Here is a 20512-nt window from a genome sequence, read left to right as displayed (position 1 = left end):
GTGGCCACGACTATAGGCAAACGTGCAAAAAGTACGTGAGAAATGCAGAGAATGTGGTAAAGACATAATTCTGATTCCGACAGGTAACGGAAATCAGAAATCCCTTCTGCTCCAAAAGGTTCAACGATTGCCCTCCTATCTGGGGGAAGGGAGAAGCATAGCTCGTCATACAATGGCTGCATGGGGAGCTGTTCGGATTTGGGGTGAGAATTAGGGAAAAAAAAAAAGATTACACTATCTCTCTCCACAAATAAGCCCACTCTCTGTGGGAAGCAGAGCTGAGTTTTGAGGCTGGTCCTGACACAGCCCTCCCCCATCCCACTGCCCAGGCACTGGCTGCATCTTTGGCCTAAGCCGGCAGAAGTTTCGAGAATATTGTGAAAAGGGTTACGGTGAAAAACTGCTTCCTGAACTGCATTCTACACAAAAGGAGGCAACCTCAGTATCTGACCCAAGGGTTTCTCAGCCCGTAGAGAGGGGAGCCGTCTCTTTGAAAACTGTGGCCCAGAGATCCCGGTGGGGGTGCGTTTCCTGGTTTCCTGTTCCAGGTGTGATGCTCGAGGCCACCTGGATAGATGCGTGGAGGGCTGGGGAGGCAGGGGGCGCCCAGACCTTCCATTCCTTCCGCTCTTGAGGACCAGCAGGGCTGTGATGACAGACCAACCTGCCCGCGTGTTGGTCCCGGCGAGGAAGTGGCAGCCGTGTTTGGCACCGTCCAGGCACCTGCAGACAGTGAGCTCGTGGCCTGTTACCTTTTCCATTTTTCCTTTAGCTCTGTCCACACCTCCTTTGTGCTGAATGCAGCCACCTGCTGGGGGACCCAGCCTGAGTCAGGCTGCAGGGCCAAGGCTGTCAGGGCACCGTCCGCTCCCAGAGTCGCTCCCGCAGCAGCCACTGGCCTCTGGGGTTCTCGGCCTCGGGAGATTCCTCTGCCAGGGACACCAGGGGCTCGAGCGCAAAAAGCTCCGCATCCCAGTCTGTGCCTTCTCCCGAGAAGTTGAAGAGGATCTGCCTGGAGCGCCGCAGGCTGGAAGGGAAGAAGGAGGCAGAGGGGTTAAGGGTGGCTTGGCTGCCGCACAGAGAAAGGAGGCTCCAGTTTACCCTTCTGCCCATCTGACACTCCCCTAGAGCTGGGCCTCGGGAGGACAAGGCAGTGTCTTCGTGGGGGCTGTGGGTGGACCTCGGCGGGGCCTGGCTTTGGAGGGGAAGGATGGGTGATGGGGGCTGGCTCCAGGTTTTAATATGTCCAGTCCATAGTTGATTATTACAGAAGGAAAACACCATTTAGAAAACCCCTGAATCCGTCAGAGCTGGATGGTCCATGGAAACCAAGGAAGACACGTGGCCAAGCCTAGTCAGGCCCTTGTGTGTGAGAGGTGGGCTCCCTGCAGCACGGCCTGGGGTGGCCAGAGCAGGATCGCACACACTTCTCTGAAGGAGTGAGTCCTGGTGACTTGGGGCTTAGAGATGGGAACTTTCTTGGGAGAGGAGGAGCCGGAGGGAGAGGGCCAAGAGACGATGGCAAGAGGGCCAGGAGGGGCCCAGCCAGGGACAGGTTCTCCATCTGAGCCCAGCCAGCGCCTAAGGCAGGGCCACCTAATTGGTTTGATGTGGCTCCCACATGATGCTCTGTCTTTTTCAACCCCAAACTCTCATTAAAAATCTGTAGCACAGGAGTTCCCGTCGTGGCGCAGTGGTTAACGAATCCGACTAGGAACCATGAGGTTGTGGGTTTGATCCCTGCCCTTGCTCAGTGGGTTAAGGATCCAGCATTGCCATGAGCTGTGGTGTAGGTTGCAGATGCGGCTCAGATCCCGCCTTGCTGTGGCTCTGGCGTAGGCTGGCGGCTACAGTTCCGATTGGACCCCTAGCCTGAGAACCTCCATATGCCGCGGGAGCAGCCCAGGAACTGGCAAAAAGACAAAAAAAAAATCTGTAGCACAGATAGTGTCAGTGACACTGGGGGCAAGAGTGAGCGAGGACGGCACAAAGCCTGAGGGCTAAGGGGCCAGAAAGAAAGGGGGGCAGATCTAGAGCTGAAGGGGACAGTCAGGAATGGCCACATCAGTGAACCAAGCTAGACTGCGAGTATAGACAATCAAAAAAAATTTTTAACTAAGAGCTTGCTTCCCCAAAACACAAGAATTTTTCCATGCAGAATGGGTGTTCAGGCCACCTAAGAAGCACCCCAAAAGTCCAGTGGACCTGAGAGCATCTTGGTTATACTATGTGGCCCCAACACTCACTCTTTTTTGCAGGCTTTGGGCTTAAATTTCAAAGTGCTGAAGGCTCCCTCCACGGCCTTGGGCAGGTAAATGGGGTGCCGCTCGAGCCTCCTCTGGGTGCCAATGGTCCTGCAGTCTGTGGTCCTGTGGAGCTGGCTGTCCATCACGGGCACGGTGACGTCCTCTGAGTGTCGGCGTGGCGCCCGCAGGATCCAGTTGGAGTGTAGACTGTGCTCCCGGGAGCTGGTGGCCACTAGCAGGGAGAAGCAGGGACCCGGGGGAGGGAGGACAAACCATAGGGAGGAGTAGAAGGTGCCCGAGGGGGCACGTCTGGATGAGAACTCACAATAAACACGTATCCAAACAGGGCAGTCTTAGGAAGGCCGGAGAGCCGAGCAAGGGGGGTGATTCGGCTCTGCAAATGCGGCACCAGGAGACGATGGGATCTCCCGTGCATATTAAAGACAAGCACCTAGACCTGCCCTTACTCCCTTGGAAAGATGCCCATGATGGAGTGTAAATGGTTAAGTGAACAGAGTAGAGGACAAATTAGCAAAAAGGTCCTATTTTTGCTTAAAAAAGAATAATTGCGTGTGTTTAAAGCCTTTTTGAAGGACATACACCAAATGGTTAACAGCGATGATTATCTCTGGGTGGTAGAAATACAGGTCAAATTTTTTCCTTCTTTATACTTTGGTGTGTTGTTTGCGTCATTGGATTTACAACGAACACACTGTTGTTATCAGAGAAAAAACCCATAAATCCATTTCTGTTAAAAAATTATAACTGTGGGGAGTTCCCATTGCGGTGCAGTGGAAACAAATCTGACTAGTATCCATGAGGATACAGGTTCAATCCCTGGCCTCTCTTAGTGTGTCGGGGATCCAGTGTGGCTGTGGCTGTGGCCTACCTAGGCTGGCAGCTGTAGCTCTGATTCGACCCCTAGCCCGGGAACTTCCATATGCAAAAAGCAAAGAAAAAAATACATATATATAACTGTGAAGATGACACACTTGTTCTCAACAGATTTTGTCACCCTTTTACCAATGTCTTGGATTTCCCAGGCCTGACGCCTGAGTTGAGGGCTGGTCTTTGTCAGGGACCAGGCGGCTGTGGTGGAAGGCAAGCCAGTGACCCTGCAGGGTCCAGTGAGCTTGGGGAGTGGGAGTCCCCTTCTGTGAAGTTCTGCAGAACCCAGTGAGAACTGAAATCTCACAGATACATGTCTATCAGGGCCAGAACAACACGGAAAATGTAATTTTGAACATCAGATGAAGTACTCAAGAATTATTTAGTATTGGTAGTAAAGCTGTTACCTCAATAACCAGGGGCTAGTAACCCCTAAATTAAAACATTAATTACATCATGAGGGGCAGGTCAAGGATGAAAGAAATTGACAGCTGAGTAGACTCAACTCAAGAATGGGCTTGAGTTACTTGCTCTCCATCAGGAGACAGCCAGTGATACACCTTGACAAGGAGAGAAGCATCCCCTTCAGCCCGCCGCTCACTCCCTCCCCAAATATCCAGGCTGGGCTTGAGCAAGCACCCTGGCTCTCTCCTGTCCTACACATCCTTGCAGAGTGGTGGCCGTGAGGGTCACAGAGGAAGTGCTGGGGGAGGGGTGCAGAGGGGTGGTGAAGTGGGTGAAGGGTCAGAGTCCGGTCCAGCAGACAGCACTACCTGGGAGCCAAGCTAGCTGAGGTAGGGTCACGAGCTCGATTTTTCAATATAATTTGTCTATTCCCTTTCCTTCCTCTTCTCTTTTCCAATTGTGGTAAAATACACGTAACATACAATTCACCATCTCCGCCATCTTGCAGTGTCCAGTTCAGTAGGGTCGAGTATATTCACATCACTGTGGGACAGATCTCCAGAACTTTTTCATCTTGCAAAACCGAAGCTCTCTACCCACTTAACAACTCCCCATCTCATCCCTTTCTTTAGTTGTCGCCCTATTGCTTTGCCTCCTGGAGGCTTACAAAATTCCACCCCATCCCATTTGTGCTAAAGGGACCACAGGGAGGAGTTTTTGTCTAAATACAGCCTGGAGGGCTGAAGGGGTAGCTTGGAGTGGCCACAGCAGGGACAACGAAAGCAAGGGTCCCCAAGGAGTGGAGCAAGCTGGGGGCCAGGCTCTGGCTTGATGTTCACTCCAGAGACCCCAACCCATCCCCCCACTCCTGCCTCCTGCCCCCCCCCACCCCCGGGGCGGCACTCACCATCGAAGTCCACGTCTTCATTCTGCCGGTCTGTCTCAGCAGCTCGCGGCCACTTCTCCATATCCAGCTCTGCGATGATGGAGTCAAAGAAGGCTATAGCCTCTGCCACATCCGTGCTGAATTGCGAGTACTTCTTCAGGGTTGCTTTCTTCTAGAGGAGAAGGGCAGAGGGCAGGAGGCGGAGCTGCCTGAGCCAGCCTCGGAGCGCCCTCACACAAGTAATGTTGCCAAGGACTAAATGTCGCTGAAACTAAACGTATGTGAAGTTACAAATTTTGAAGTAAATTTGAACAAGTGCCCTTGGGAGGAAGATTATTGCTGTAGGTCGATGGATTTCCAGTTATGATGGATTTCCAGTTATCTCAAAGAGGGGGAGTGAGAGGGTGAGATCTGCCTCTTCTTGGTCAGGGGCTTTTACCAACCATTAGGCAAAACAATTAGTCTTCCTTCGACCGATTTCCTGCTGATAAACCCAAATATGAGACTGTTACAGTTCCTTAGGTAGGTGAAGAGATGCTCACGGCAGGAAAGAGGAGACAAGATATGCTGAAAATAAAACACTCCAGAAGAGCAGTCAGTGGCTCAAGTGGCCAAATTTGGGTTGGAGCATGGAATCAATTAAAGACAAACTGCTATGATTGTTTGAAAAGTGTAAGGAATAATAAAAAGTTCCTTTAAAAACCTACGGAGTGCCTACCTAGGTTCAGGTTCTGTCCTGACTCAACGTCCTTGATGATGTCACCACCATCAACTTCACAATAGCCCACAGTCGGTCACCAGTGACTGACATTACAGAAGTTCAGGCCACGTGGTGGAATTCCTTGGAGAACGCATGATGAAAGGCACAGAATCGATGTGTGAGCTAGGCAAAGCTGCTTCGTAGTCTTCCTAATAAAGAATTTAGGAGATGAGAGAACTCGGAGGGAAGGGAGAGACAGTATGTGTTCACCTGGGCTACATTCAGACCAAATGTAGAGTCCATTTCTTTTCTGTGGGCATTTTGGAAGTGGAACGGTGTTCGCGGAAAGTGATTTAATTACAGGTTTGCATGTTAGGAAAACTAAAGGCTGAGTTAAGGGTGAAATGTATGAATTTTGTGCCACTAGGAATCATTTTTAAATGGAGGATTTTGTTTTTCCTTTCACATTTGTAAGGAGCATTCATAGAGAAAATGGTGAAGAACCTCTGTTAAAAGTGGAAAACTATTCCCCTGTAGTTATCTTGTCTCCTTCAAAGAGCCCACTAAGATGAAAGGGACAGAGGACAAGAGCAAGGCCATCAGTGAAGGAGGTGGCCCCGAGCTCCTGGCAGTTGGAAGGCAGTCGAAGAGGGGATTGATGTCACAGCAGAGGGGTCGGCCTCCCAGCGTACCCCGAGGCGGGGGACGTGGCTCAGAAGGGGAATAACTTGACCCTTGGAACCAGAAATGGTGCAGACTTGGCCACACCAGGCACACCAAGGGTTGGGATGAAGAACTGAGGGGCTGTTGAAAGTCTGTAATGAGCACAGTGGGCCAGGCCACCAGCATCCTTCCTGCAGGCAGGTGACAGGAAGGCTCGTCTCTGGAGGCTGGCCCATCCTCTTTTATTATCCTCCCCGCACTTTCTCTTGCTGCTCCCTCTGCCTTGACTGCCTCGTCTGGCTGCCTCCTCTCTATCCATCAAGACATGGCTGAGACGGTTCCTTCTCCAGAAAGACCACCCTCTCGTGGGCTCTTTCCCTCCTCCAGGCTCCATGGTCCTCCATACCTCATCTTATTCCATGAGGACCTGTATCATGTTAGAGATGTGTGTGTGTGTGATATGGAAGAGAGAGAAACAAAGAATGGAAAAACTCCATGATCTGGACTGAGCGCCCAAGGAAAGGTGAATGTTGCCTCATAGGAATGCGAGGTCTGTAGGTTTTCCCATTTCAAAACCCATCTCCACATGGAAGGGGCAAGTTCTGAGTCTCTGGTAGCCACCCCCATCAGTGTTTGGCTTAAAGCAAGAGCTTCAACCTTGCTCGTGGGCACCCGACTCTTTTCCACGTGGGTAACCTGACAGTTTGATCTAAATGAGAGCTCTTGCCTCAATGACCTTGGTCCGTTCCCCCAAACTCGGCATGCAATGAGGGAGGAACACGAATGAAAAAGAACAAACAATGGTTTTCCTGCTCCCTTAGCTCTGCCTCCCTGCCCTGCAAATGAAAGCCACACCCCTTGAAGGAGTCCAAACCAGGGGGTGGGGGGAACAGTGGTACGTCTCCCCCTCGTGCTTGTCCGCAAGACTCTAACAGAGCAGCCCAGTCCCAGCTGGACACTGGCCTCCCATGGGCTGCTCTTAGCGAATCGCTACACCTAGCCCTTCCCCAGACCCAGCCATTTAGATAATCAGGAGATTCTAATACAGAGCAGTTGAAAACCTCTCCTCTCCAAGGACCCCGGCGCCGGGGAGGGGGCAAGAGAGCCTGTGGATCCCCCCTACCCCCAACCTGGGGGGTCTGGTTTAGGATGAAAACCGTAAATACCACTGTGACTTCCTGGATTTGCAAGAGCAGACAGGATCATCTTCATGAAAATAAGGACACGAAGGGATAGGACGCAGGTCACTGAAAAAAGAGGACAAAGCACCTGGGCCATGAGACCCTGACCCCTTATGTCCTGAGCACTTCCTGCTGCTCAGCACCCAGAGACCAGGCAAAAAGGGACCCCGCCCACCCTCTGCCCCCTTCCCTTACCCGCTGCAGGTAGGGCATCCCACCCATAGGGGTGCACCCAACATCTTCTCCCACCCAAGTCCCCAAACGTGGCCTAAATCACCTCCTGGGCGTGGGGGTGGGGGCATTTCCTCTGCTCGTATTCATGCCGTTTTGTGTGCTTCCTGGGGTTAATTCATTTGGGCACTCATCTCTGCTAACGTTCCTTTGGGTTAGACATCAAGCTTTTTATTTCTCTCGCCGTCATTTCATTTTGAAAACATAAGCAAATGTATATGAACCCCCTCTTTAAAAAAACAAAAGGTAGCAGACAATATCCACTCGCGAACTGCTCCCTTCACCCAGCGTATCCTGAGGATAACTTCATCTCAGTAAACAGAGCTCCTCCTCCGTGAACAGCTGCTCGGCTCCCCACTGCGTGCGCGTACTTGCGCACACACACACACACACTGCGGGGACAAAGTGCTCCACTACTGTTAGATTTGCGGGTTGTTTGCGATGGGTCCTTATCCATACATCAGTCTGCATTTTCAAATAATAGCCCGATTTGGGATAGGCTGCTAATTGGGAATCCTCAGCTTGCTGTGAGTACGCTTTACAGAGTGAACGATAAGCATCAAGTCATCTAGCAAGTTAGTTGAGATCTGGTTCACAGAGCTTCTATTGTACTTCATAAAACATACTCTTTAGTGGCTCCCAGTGAATTTTTTTCATGATTTTCCTGAGTACCAGTGAAACTGGGGGGCCCTAGGTCAAATCCCTTTCACCTGGAACCTGCCTGCCAATCAAGGTCATTTATTGTTGCTACAAAAACTTGCGGGTCCTCCAAGCAGCACGGAGCCTAACGAATAAGATGTTTGCTTGAATTGTTTCCTGGGCGCTTGGAGTCACCTGTGTCTAGTTCAAATTGAGCCAGTTAAGGGTGGATAGGACCGACCTTCCAACTGGTCACGGGCAAGTGTCCTCTAGGTGACCTTTTGACATCAGAGGTCCGAGAACTACACCGTCAGATGGTGCTGAGCGCCTCCATTTCTGACTGTGCAAAGGCTTGTGGCTTAGTGACATGCGGACAGAATGACAATTATCCCACCTTTTCCTTATTTCCAATGACTTCTACCCACACTCCTCCCACCCCAGACTGCCCTGCTTCTTTTTTTCATTTGTAGCAAATGCATAGTTTTATTTTTTAATTGTTATTAGAATACCGTTGATTTACAGTGTTGTGCCATTGTCTGCGGTACAGCATAGTGACCCAGTCATACATATACACATTCTTTTTCTGATAGTATCTTCCAGCACGTTCTGTCCCAAGAGACTGGATAGAGTTCCCTGTGCTTAATTCTTTACCCCATAAATACCTGAGGCCCTTGCCTTCTGGGAGGCGGATTCGAATTTGCTCTTCTGTCTCCTCGCTTGGTTGCAAACCTCGAGGTCTCAGCATCTGGCCTCGCCGCGAATCAGCTGGATGAACCTGAAGCTACCAGTCCAGGCTAAGCTGCCGGTCCAGGCTCTCTGGGGCTTTTCAAGTCTTAGTTTAAACTCAGGCCAGTTCAGACTTTTCCTCCCTTTCTCGCAACTTCCACAGGCCATCCTCACCTCGGCTATGACATCCTCTTGGTCCCCAGCTGAGAGCCCTGGAATAGGGGCTCGTCCACTGAGGCTCAGGGTTCAGAGCCCAAGCTAATATCACAGAAAATCTACTTTTCAAAACGGGTGGCACAAAATGGAAGTCAGTCACCCACACCTCCGAGTGAGACCCAAAATAGCCCTCCCTCTCTGAACTCAGAAGTTTAAAAAAAACAAAATTTTGATTGCTTCCCTCCTGATCAATTTTTTTCTTAGCCGGGAACTTACGAGGTCCTTATTTACAAAGGGTGCATGTAAGGCAGCCTGCTTCCCATGGCACCAGCTCGGGCCAGAGTTTCAGTTTCCTGGGGCTCCTGTTCCTTCGGGGCAGCCCCAGGGCGAAGCGTTCTCTGACAGCAGCTGTATTGCGTTGCCGACTTCACTCCAGTTCACCTTTCACATTTAGCCTCGGTGGCCTGAAGGTTATCCTTTTCCACGCCTCCCTGTTCCGCCCCCTCGCAGCAGGCCTGGGTCTCCGATTACTTTTCCCAGACAGAACCTTTGCATTTTTCCAAACAAACGCCACTGCATTTCTCATTTTAGTTTTGGAGGCCCCCAAGGCAATTAATTTTTCTGCATTTCACATCAGCTGCCACCCTGCCTGGTGCTCCAGTCTGTTTGCCTTCTTCTGGGATCTGTCAGGAGTTGTCTACAAGAGATCTGGATGCCACAAGATGCTACAAAACTTCCAACTGTAAATAGTAATATTTTTGCCAGAGGTTCAAGTATGGGGGACATTCTAAACCCACCTAAAGCCAAGAGGACATCACTAAACATCTAACAACCTCCCCCTCACCTCCCTAGAGGGCCAGGTCACATGGCACTTCCTCTTTGCAGCCATTGCTCGTGTGCATCTTTTTCATGCTCTAGTCCTGCCTTGTGGGGACAGCAGTGCTGTAGTATACTCTCATAGCCTTGCACTAGACCTGTGATCCTTAACCTCTTTTTGGAGATCGCTTTGGCAAATAACACTCAGAGATACTGTCTTTGGATGGATGCTCACTGCCAGCGCTGCCTGTATGAGACAGGTTGTAGGAGCAACCAACACTCTGACACACTTCTCCCTGTTTCTCTTCCAAGGAATAGCAATACACCAGGGGGGGAGTCCAGGCAATGATGCTGAGAGTTGCAGCTTCAGATTATGGGCTGCATCACGGCAGAGGACCCAGAGGACCGACTTTCCATCTATGAATGTCAAGCACCTAGTTCAGTGCCTGACACAGGGTTGTTTGTTGAATGAATGTAGATGCTCTCATTATCTGACATTTATAGTCTCCCACCAGTTTTCATGTTGCTAATGTATACTTTTAGTTTTGCAAGTCTCGAGAACTTTATGCTTATTTTGATGGAGTACTGATAATACTCTCTTGAGTTAATGATACCTGGGATTCGGAAGGTCAGTACCTTGCGATGGAATTTCCAGGCTCAAATGTGGAATGAATATGGATTGGAGGCATCATTTTCCTTTGGCTCATTCAGCCGGGTGAAATTAAATGCAGAATAGCTCAAATTAATCTACGAGCAATTTAAGCTCCTCAAAATAAGATTTTTTAAGGATAAATCCTGAAGGTGCTACTGGATCCTCTTTGCTTCTACCATCCTGGGAATGGCTATTCAGGGCCAAGTGCAAAGGGATGCTTATCTTACCCCTTGTATATTCCAAACACCTAAGGAAATGTATACCCACCATTGAATAGGGGTTTGTGATGAAAGAATGGGAGTTTAAGAAATAAGAACTCTATATCTGAGAAACAACCTGGAAAAAGGTTTAATCAATGAAATTTAAATTTATAGGTACACCTACCCACATCCAAATTTTCAGTAGATAAGTCACGTGGTAGGCTTATTAGAGCCGAAGGAAAAAAAAAAATAGTGACATGGACAATAGAGCTGATAAAACTGGCCCAAAGAGATTAAAAGAGAGATGAGGTTTGTCACAAACCGTAGGACAACTAAACCTGAGAGGTACCTGTCATCGATAAATATCGCAGTTGTTTTGGAAACATGTGGTAGACACACCAGTCTTATAGGCCTAGTCTTTTTCTCCAGCTTTATCATCTTAAGGCCATTATTTCCTTGCAACGCCTCCCCTTAAATGGCACCTAAGTGATCCTTTCAAAACACTAAGTGGAAAGTTTTTGCTCATGTTTATCAGACTGTTATAGAAGCCTAAAAGAACTGAATCAGCATCCCTGAAACATAATATAAAATCTTCACTTAAGAAAGGCAAAACATCATAATCCAAAGAGAGAAGAGGTTGGGGAGTTCCTGCCGTGGTGCAGTGGTTAACGAATCCAACCAGGAACCATGAGGCTACGGGTTCGATCCCTGGCCTCCCTTAGTGGGCTATGGTGTAGGTTGCAGACGCGGGGTTGCTGTGGCTCTGGCCTAGGCTGGTGGCTACAGCTTCGATTCGACCCCTAGCCTGGGAACCTCCATATGCCGCGGGAGCTGCCCTAGAAAAGGCAAAAAGACAAAAAAAAAACAAAAAACAAAAACAGAAGAGATGGGTTTGTTAATAAACGGTGTTGAAAGTTTACTCTTTGGGAAAATTTCAAGTTGGATTCTCACTTCCCACTATGGGTAAAAATAAATTGCTGATAAAAGGGTTGGGTTTCTTAAAATGGAACCATAAAAGAGAAGAAAAATGGCAAATATGCAATTGACCTTGAGACCTGGGACTTTCTACACATGAAGCAATGCAAGAGGTATCAAAGACAAAACTTGAAATATTTGACTACAGGAAAATCAGTAGTATTTGTAGTGACAGGAAAAATTGTACCCTCAAGTAAAAGATGCATAACCTTAAGAAAATATTTTTAACACATATGGCAGACAATATGTTTACAGCTTCAATATAAGAAGTCCATACGAAAAAATAAAAATCCTTAACAGAGCCAGAAAATTTATAAAGACATGAACGGGCAATCTATTAAACAAGAAGAACACCTTGGTTTGATAATGTAAAAGGGTCATTCTTTGCTCAAGCAGTAATCAAAAGAAGTGCATAAAATAATGCAGTTTATCTATTACATCAGTAAACTTTGAAAATTAATGACACTTCTGGGTGCTGATAAAATGCAATAAGAAGGGCCTCTAATTCACTGTCAACACAAGTATAAATTATAAACTATTTCTGGAAAATAATATGTAGATGATTTTTTATGAATGACCTTTAACCTTTGATGCTTTTAGAAATCACAGCTAAAAAAGAGTAAGACGAATGTATATTCTTTAACAATTGCTTAAAGGAGGTGACAATTTTTGGTCATCAAAACGTTAGCTTTCAAAAACTAAATATATATTAGTAAAATCTATTCCAAATCTTATATGGACATAATTAAACTTAAAAAAATTCATCTTTTGTCTGAATTCAAATTTAAATAAGCATCCTTCACTTTGGCAACCCTAATATACCTATCAGCAACTATTCAAGAAATAAATGATTGAAAGAAAATATACTTAAATATTTTATAGTGATAATCTCTGGATGGCAGGATTCTAAACTATGTTTGCTTTCTTATACTTTTCTGTGTTTCATAAATTTCATTAGCAAATATAACTTAATCAGAAAAAATGTTACCTAAAAAAGTGTCCTTTTGATGGAAAACTCCAATCCATGACACATGGGATGTTTAATTTATTGGACTATGATTGCATTGAAAATACGCAAACTATATTCTAGGCCATTAAAAACAAGATAACTTTCCACTCACTGAAAACCACAGACCTATTGCTTTTTCCAGATCATCCATCAAACTTTGTGACAGCTTCTTTCTTAAATTACAACTGGAGTTTCTCAGGGTATGAGTTTAGGCATCTGCATGCCTGGAGCTGCACCAGAGATTAGAGATAAAATATGGTGCCCTGATTCGATGAGCTCATGGCCAGTAGCAGCAGACAAAGCAAATGGACAGACAATGACGGGGCCATGTCCTGGGTGCTGGGTGCTGAGATAAGGGTCAGACCCAGAGGGGAGGGAGATTGTGGGCCTGAGAGATGGCTTCCTGGGGCAGTGCTTGCTTTGCTGTCTTAAAAGACAAGAAGTTAGCCAGGCGAACGGCACGTTGGTGGAGAGGAAAAGGGGAGGAGGAAGTCGTGTTTCTAGGCCGAGTGAACAGCTCATTGTCTGAGAGACAGACTGGAAGATGTGATTCCCTGTCTTGTGGCCTGACTGAGGGGCTGCAGGAATTGGGTGCTCTCTTACCTATCACGGTGTCCCTGTCTGCCATCTTCTGGGGAGCTCTGCCAAGCCTAATGGAATATTCTCTGCAGCTCATGCTGAGCGTTCACGGCCCTTCAACTCTGCAAACCAGATACAGGCCAACCAGTAGAGACCTCCAGTAATGGATGCTCTCAAAAAACCTGCCTTAATATCACTGTGTGTCCACAGAGTCTCCCCAACAGACCTGAAAAACAATTCCCAGTGGCACAGAACAGATCCCAGAAGATGCTCCGCCTCACATAAGCAATTTAGACACCAGTGATCTGGAATCTTTTAGAAGAATTGGATTCAGACCTTTCTACCATAGAGGAGGAAAAAAAAAAATCTCTTTGCTGCTGACATGGTCTTATTTCATGAACCAGGACTGAATGGCCTCGATAGAAAATTGATTCTGAAAGCTAACAATTGTCAGGACAAAACTACTTTAAATAGAAATGGATCACTTTTGGCAGGCATTCTCCAGGTTTCCACTGGTGGTGTTTAAATCATTCTTGTAGCAGGTGAATTTCTTGGGGTGGGGTTGGAGGAGGGGCTGGGGCAGAGAGGGGCGTACATTTTGCAGCTAATTCATCCTGGCGGCAGACGTGTCTATCGGGAATCCATGCTGCTCAGATGGAGATGCTCCATGGGAGAAGTAATGCAATTTCCCCTGGCTGCGGTGGCTGGCGAGGAAGACTGGCCTCGGAAAATGTCAGCCCCAACCTTCTGGGCAGCCAACTCCCGACTGCCCCCCGACCCACCAACAGGCTGGATGCGTAGCCAGCTTCCCAGAGGCTCTTCGCCACGTCTGCCTACCTCCACTCAGGTGGCCCAGTTCTCACAAAGGGAAGCTGGCTGTTTACCTGTTCATCTGGCCCTAAAAACATGGGGAGCCATCCTCAGTGAGGACCCCAAATGCTGAACACTCGAGGCAAGTCAGAGCCTCATCTCAAATTGTTTCTCCTCATCTCCTATCAAGACCCAGTAGCTATAAAGCAGAAGTTCTGACACAAGTACCACATGGATGAACCTTGAGAACATTATAATAAAGGCAGCAGTCCCAGAAGGACAGATACTGTATGATTCCACTGCTAGGAAGTTCCAAGAACAGGCAAATTCATAGAGAAAGGAGAGAGAGGTTACCAGACCGGGGGGTGGGGGGGGGGTCACTGTTCGATGGAGGCTGACTTTCCGTCTGGGATGATGACAAAGCTGTGGGGGTGGAGAGCAGGGAGCTGCACAACCCTCTGCTTCACGCCAGTGAAACCTACACTCAAAAACGGTTAAAATGGGAGTTCCCTGGTGGTCCGGTAGTTAAGGACTTGGTGTTGCCACCTGCTGTGGCTTGGGTTGGCTAACTGACCCAGGAACTTCACGCCATGGGTGTGGCAGGAAATAAGTGCTTAGAATGGTAAATTAAAGCTGTAAGTGTTTTCCTTAAAAATTCTACATTTTAAGCAATAAAAGCTACTTGTCAAAGCTCTTACAAAAACCTTCTCCTAATTCCTAAATGAAGTAGTTTTAGAGCCTCCTTGACCTCTTAAGAAATTCATTTTCTAGTGTTCTACTTACATGCTTTTGAAAAGTATTCTGCGAAGATATTAATTAGGCCCTAATAGTCTTTGGAATGAATGTTATGGGTTTATATAAATGATCATTTGGAAAAGCTCGCAGAAGTCTCACGCACTCTGATTATTGTCTGGAAATCAACCATTTGAAAGGTGTCCAGGGTTACACGTTTTTCTTTACAAGAAATTGATATAATATCAAAGAAAAGCACTTAATTTCTTAATTGACCAGCTGTGATAGATTTCATTGCCCATGAGCTGAAGCCACTAAAAAGCACTCATTTAAGGAACGATGTTGAAAACGGTAAATACTATATTATATTTATTTTACCACTTAAAAAAAAAAGCCAAGCTGAGAGAAGTAATGCTTATGAGTGAAAAGAGAAAACCCAAAAGCCCTTGAAGCAGCTTCAAGAAGTTACCATGGGAACGAGGTGAGGGGAGAAACGCACAAGGCCAAGGCCAGTCATGTACCAGACAAGACCCATGCCAGGTGGCAGGGGAGAGGTTTGCTTTTCAAGATGCTAGAGCCAGGGGAAAAAATAAATAGCAAGAAACACTTCAGGACCGTTTTGTTTCTTCCCTCTCAGAGGGTGCACCACATCTTCGGAGGACTTTTGACAAAGATCTCTGCCGGTGTGCCTCTGGCATCTGCATCTTCCGCTGGGTCCAGCAGGGACCTGCAGAGGTTCAGGGCCCAGGGGCCGATCCCAGGCCGTGACAACGGACGATGCCTGCAGCGCTTCGCCCTTGGCTGTCACAGCAGGGGCCCTGAGACTTCACCTTCAGAAGTCTGTGTCTTGGGTTACTGCCTGCCTGGCTTTCCCGCAAGAGTGATCGGTCATGAGGACAGGAACTTCGACTGGCTTACCAGCATCTAGAAGAGTTGCTGACACGTAGTATGTGCTTGATAAATACGTGTTGGTGAGGGAAGGGAGGAAGGAAGGAAAGGAGGGGAGAAAGAGGGAGGGAAGGAAGGAAAGACTTCGGGATGAATTGTTACTAAAATACTGGTGAGGACACTACCAACCACATCATGCACAGTTCCCCATGTCAGGTCCCACAAGAGAAATTTTGGAATTTAAAGCTGTGAAAAATCTCACTTCCCTTAAGCAGTGGATACGGTTCTTCCTCTCAGAGAGGCAGAATTTTGAAACGAGTCCAGCTCTTTTTCTCTTGCAGCTTCCAGGACGTGCAGAGCCAAACCTAGCTGTAGGATTTGCATTTTTTTGGAGGGGCGGGTAGTCTTGATTTTCTGTGGATGCTTTTTCTCTCCCAATTTTCTAATTTCTGGTGCTTCCTTATCCTGGTGTGGTGTGTGGCTCATCTCAGACCCCTTGCAGAATGAGTTAGGGAGGATGGAAGTATTTCTGCTAAAAGCATTCAAAGACAAGACACCTATTCATTATGAAGTTCCTTTTGCAGCCGTGCTCACATTTCGCCAGTCTCCCCTAGTACACGAGTCACTCATACGAACTCAATATCTCAGTGCCTCGGAGAGCACGAGTGACCATGGGATCAGAGGTGGCCATGGGGAGAGGTCAGGCTGGAGGGGCTCTTCCCTGTGGATCATGGAGCCGGGAGGGCTTCAACTACGCCTTCCAGTCACGCCTCTGGTCCAGGTTCCTCCCTGATCAGGAGCCCTGGGCCAGGTCCCACCGGAGAGCTTTAGCCCAGCCCAGAACCCATGTGGGGCAGGAGGCAGGGGTCCCCCTGAGGACTCTCCCTGGCCCAGGTGGGCAGGATAACGGAACCTCCTGACCTCATCCTGATGTATATACATGAGCTCAGAATACGTCTTCCTCGGGAAAGGCACCGTGGACACAGTAATGCGGGCCGGCTCTGGCATCACCCAGTTCTGGAGGCCATGCCCTCTTTGAGAGCCCCAGGGAAGTGGGTGCTCCAGGGCCCTCTGCCAGCTTCCGGTGCTGCCCTGACTTGTGGCAGCATAACGCCAACCTTCACCCAGCACGATGCGGGGCGTGTTGCCGAGTCCCCATTCTTCCTCCTTAGAAGGTCACCAGAGAGGCTGGATGAGGAGGCCACCCGATAACCTGCAGTCACCCTAACTAATTACTGCTGCAACCACCCTACTTCCAAACGAGGTCACCTTCTGAGGCGACAGGACCTAAACGTAAGATTTGGGGAAGACGATTCAGCACATGGAAGGAGGTCCGGGCGAAGAACGGAGTTTGCCCTGAGCCAGAACATTGAGCGCCTTCTACCAACAAAGGGAGGTGATGACATTCCAGAAGGCAGGGGCTCTCCTGGCCCCCTGCCACTGCCATGCGTGAGAGCCAGGAAGGCCACCTAGCCAGCTATAGAGACTGCACCGTCCGTTTCTTGGGCACACCCAGCGGACGGCGTCCTTGGGAGCAGCAGGGGTGGAGAGCAGCTTATCCCCATGCGCCTCCCGCACCTCGCACATCAGAGCAGCAAACACTGGGCCGCCCGGTAGTGCCACCTCCTGTCACAGGCCGAACCCTGCTTCCTCCCCACAAGGTTCATTCTTATTTCCACATGCACACTCCAACAAAAGAGGCCCAGAGAGGTGCCTGAACTTGACAAAGGCCCACAGCTGATAAATGCACAGCTCAAATTCAGGCCTTGGTCTGACTGACTGCAAAGTCATTGAAAAACTCTTTCCTGACTTATTTCACTACACACAATATTCTCTAGGTCCGTCACATTGCTGCCAATGGCAGTATTTCATTCTTTTTTGTGACCGAGTAATATTCCATCATATATAGCTCACACCTATCTTCCTAATCTAAGCATTTGTTTTCTGGACACTTAGGTTGCTTCCATGTCGTGGCTATCATAAATAGTGCTGCCAGGACACATTGGGTGCATGTGTCTTTTCAAATTAGTGTTTTCATGTTTTTTTCAGATATATGCTCTGGAGTGGGATTGCTGGATCATATGGAAGTTCTATTTTTAGCCTTTTAAGGGCTCTCCATACTGTTCTCCGTAGTGGCTGCACCAATTTACATTCCCACCAATAGTGTGGGAGGGTTCCCTTTTCTCCCAGAGAATATTACACTTAGTGAAATGAGTTAGACAATGAAAGACACATACTGGAGTTCCCATCATGGCACAGTGGAAACGAATCCAACTAGGAACCACGAGGTTGCAGGTTCCATCCCTGGCCTCGCTCAGTGGATTATGGATCTGGTGTAGCTGCGAGCTGTGGTGTAAGTCGCAGACGCAGCTCAGATCTGGCATTGCTGTGGCTCTGGCATAGGTCGGCGGCTACAGCTTCGATTAGACCCCTAGCCTCGGAACCTCCATATGCCGTGGGTGCAGCCCTAAAAGAACAAAAGGCCAAAAAAAAGGAAAGACGGACAAATACTATATGACAGCACTTACATAAAGAAGCTAAAAAATAATACAAATGAAGGTATATGCCAAACAGAAAGAGACTCACAGGTATAGAAAACAAACTCGTGGCTCCCCAATGGGAGAGGGATGAGACGAGGGACAAATTGGGGGTATGGGATTAACAGATATAAACTAGATAAGCAACCAGGATTTACTGTGTAGCACAGGGAATTATACTCATTGCGATAATCTATAATGGAATATGTTCTGTAAAAAAAAATACTGAATCACTATGCCGGATGCCTTAAACTAACCCGATAGTGTAAATTGACCATACTTCAATTAAAAAACCAAGTAAAAAGCTCTATCCTGGTTATACCACGGTCAGAGGCATCCCCTGAGGAAATCCCTACTCTGCAGGGCACCGGGGCCCCTCTTCCAGCCATTCCTACAGGACTTGAGCTGGTGTTCTGCCTCTAACCCCTTCCTCTGTCTTCAGACACTGCACTAGGCAGGGAGCCGGGAGAAAGAGAACTGGGTTCTACCAGGAAAATGCAGTGTCCAGAGGGAATCTACCCAAAGTTGAGCATCCCAGGATCCACAGGCCGGGAAGAAGCCCAGAAGTCACTACAGCTCCCTCTGTTATCGGAGGCCCCAAAGGAGAAGTGTCTGGCCACAGGGTTGGTACCAGGACCTAGGGCTAGGACACTTTGCAAGGGCCCCCGACACTGACATACTTTTAGAGATGAAATGGTTATTTAAACTGCCCCCACTCGGGATAAAATACAGACAGTTGAAACCAGGTGAGTGAGGCCAAGCCATAGAGATCTGATAACCAACCAGTGATCAGTCATTCAGTGTTAACAGGACTTGCAGGCCTGCAGGACACTCTGGGAGGTGGCCAGGATGGGGCCAGACAGGCCTGCTCTGAATACTTCAGGGCCTAATCCTCAGGAGAACAACTGATGGGAACTTAAAACAGCCTCAAACTTGACACTTTTTTTTTTTTATGATTGAGGAAAGGAAGGAATAACAATGAGTTGAGGGTCACCAAGCCCCAGCTTGCTCTTCTGCCATCCAGAGGGACTTTCTCCCACCTTCTCTTCTAGCGTTATTGGAATTCTCTCCAAAAAGCATAATGTGTGTACAAACGCTGTGATAAGTACAAACGAGGAGATAAGTTCAGGTTTCCATTCACTAATTTCTGGCTGCATATCCCTGGGCCGGGAGCCTCCGGTGCCCAGCAAAGCTGTCAATCTCCTTCCAGTCTCAGAAGGAGACTGTGGGGCTGTGGCCCAGCACACACCCCACTCCCCCATACCTGGGCCCACTGGACAAAGCAAAGCCTCCCAATCCAGTGTTCACTTTCCCCGGGATTTTAGGTGTGATTTTAATGATAAAAACAACACCTTGTTGAGAAGTGGTTTGCTGTCACCCAGGAAGTGGGCAGGAAGTGACAGATGGGCCCTGCAAGCAGTCTGCCGGACCCGAAGCCCTAGGTCCCCCATCGCTGCACTGCTGATGCCCGACCGGCTCCTCCCCGTGGCCTCCCCGTGAAAACTCAACTTGGGAACAGCCCCCCTTTCCAGGCAGGAAGGTGGCGATGGAGAGACCCTGGGGTCCACTGAGCGCCTGCTCCAACGTGCTCAGAGGGTGCTGAGCGTGGATGAGCCAGGGTTCCACGCGGCCTCAGAGGCGCTCCGGAACAAACGCTCGTGCCCGTTGCCCTTCTCGGTGGCACTTACCTTTATGTCTTTGGAGGAGTACTTTTTTCCTCCCCTGGAGGATTTCGAGGAGGTGGAGGAGGAGATGTCTGGGGCGCGGCTGGGCTTCAAGTCGTTGAGGCTGCTGAGATATTTTTTGCGCAAGGCCAGCAGCTCCTGCAGGTACTGCAGGCAGTCCTGGGTGCGCGAGTACATCCACGCCCGGTCGCCCTCCTGCTGCAAGTAGCACAGGCTGGTGTCCATGCTGCTGGCGCTTTTGTATTTCTTTAAGGACTCACTGAACTTTTCTCCGTGGTCCCCGACCACGTACATGGAGCTGCTGCGGATCAGCCGAACCCCGGGGCTGGCTCCGTCGTAGTAAAAACCCTCGGCCACCTCTGCCTTCCTCTGCGGCCCCGAGTGAAAGACCGAGTGGAGCTTTCTGAGCATGGTGCTCAGTGTCCCTCCGCGGGTGCCTTCCAGCCGCCTGCGCGGCGCCGCCACCTGATCTAGCTGGCGGCACAGGAGCCAGCGGGCCGGCCTCCCGCATCTGCCTTCCAGGGCGCCTCCGAGGTCCCGAATCTCAGCCAGCGTGGGCTCGGTCAGGCGGGCGACCCAGGCATCTCTCATCGGGGGGACCTTGACATCCAACAACCAAGATGCCATAAACCACCTGAGGACTGAGGGAGGGCAGCGTGCACTTAAAAGCAAGATCCCTGCCTGGCTTTGCGCTCACGCTCTTGCTTGAAGGCCCCAGCTGGATGCGGAAAGCGTGATATTGGTGATACTGCGTTTCCTGCTCAGCTATTTTCTTTCCTTTTCCTTTTTCATTTCTGGATGTGGTCTCACTCGGTTTGACTTGATCTTGGGTGTGGATTTTTTGCGTTTCCACCTCGTCTGGGCTGGCCCTGGTCCTGAACTCCCAAGTGAAATCCTACTTTGCAAAG

General features: G+C 48.9%; 1 protein-coding gene across 1 annotated transcript; it reads right to left on the bottom strand.

The window, feature by feature from the left end:
• Nucleotides 1-251: 251 nt before the first annotated feature.
• C13H13orf42 (chromosome 13 C13orf42 homolog) lies at nt 252-20015 on the bottom strand. Its single transcript, XM_047755813.1, has 6 exons — nt 19608-20015; nt 16895-17008; nt 16304-16549; nt 4447-4597; nt 2247-2478; nt 252-1027 (listed from the first exon to the last, which is right to left on the bottom strand). The coding sequence occupies exons 1-6, from the start codon at nt 20013-20015 to the stop codon at nt 853-855; spliced, it is 1326 nt and encodes a 441-aa protein (XP_047611769.1). The 3' UTR covers nt 252-852.
• Between the last annotated feature and the right edge of the window lie 497 nt (nt 20016-20512).

This window comes from Phacochoerus africanus, chromosome 13 (assembly GCF_016906955.1).
Source record: "Phacochoerus africanus isolate WHEZ1 chromosome 13, ROS_Pafr_v1, whole genome shotgun sequence".
NCBI lineage: Eukaryota > Metazoa > Chordata > Mammalia > Artiodactyla > Suidae > Phacochoerus > Phacochoerus africanus.
The sequence above is the reverse complement of the archived record's forward strand: the minus strand, read 5'-3'. Positions and strand labels throughout refer to the sequence as shown.

Coding starts and splice junctions, on each gene's coding strand:
- C13H13orf42 (XM_047755813.1), bottom strand. CDS start 20,015: ATGCTCAGAAAGCTCCACTCGGTCTTTCACTCGGGGCCGCAGAGGAAG. Junction 2,479..4,446: donor TGAAGACGTGGACTTCGATG/GTGAGTGCCGCC, acceptor TCTCCCTGCTAG/TGGCCACCAGCTCCCGGGAG. Junction 1,028..2,246: donor CCCAAAGCCTGCAAAAAAGA/GTGAGTGTTGGG, acceptor CTTCCCTTCCAG/CCTGCGGCGCTCCAGGCAGA.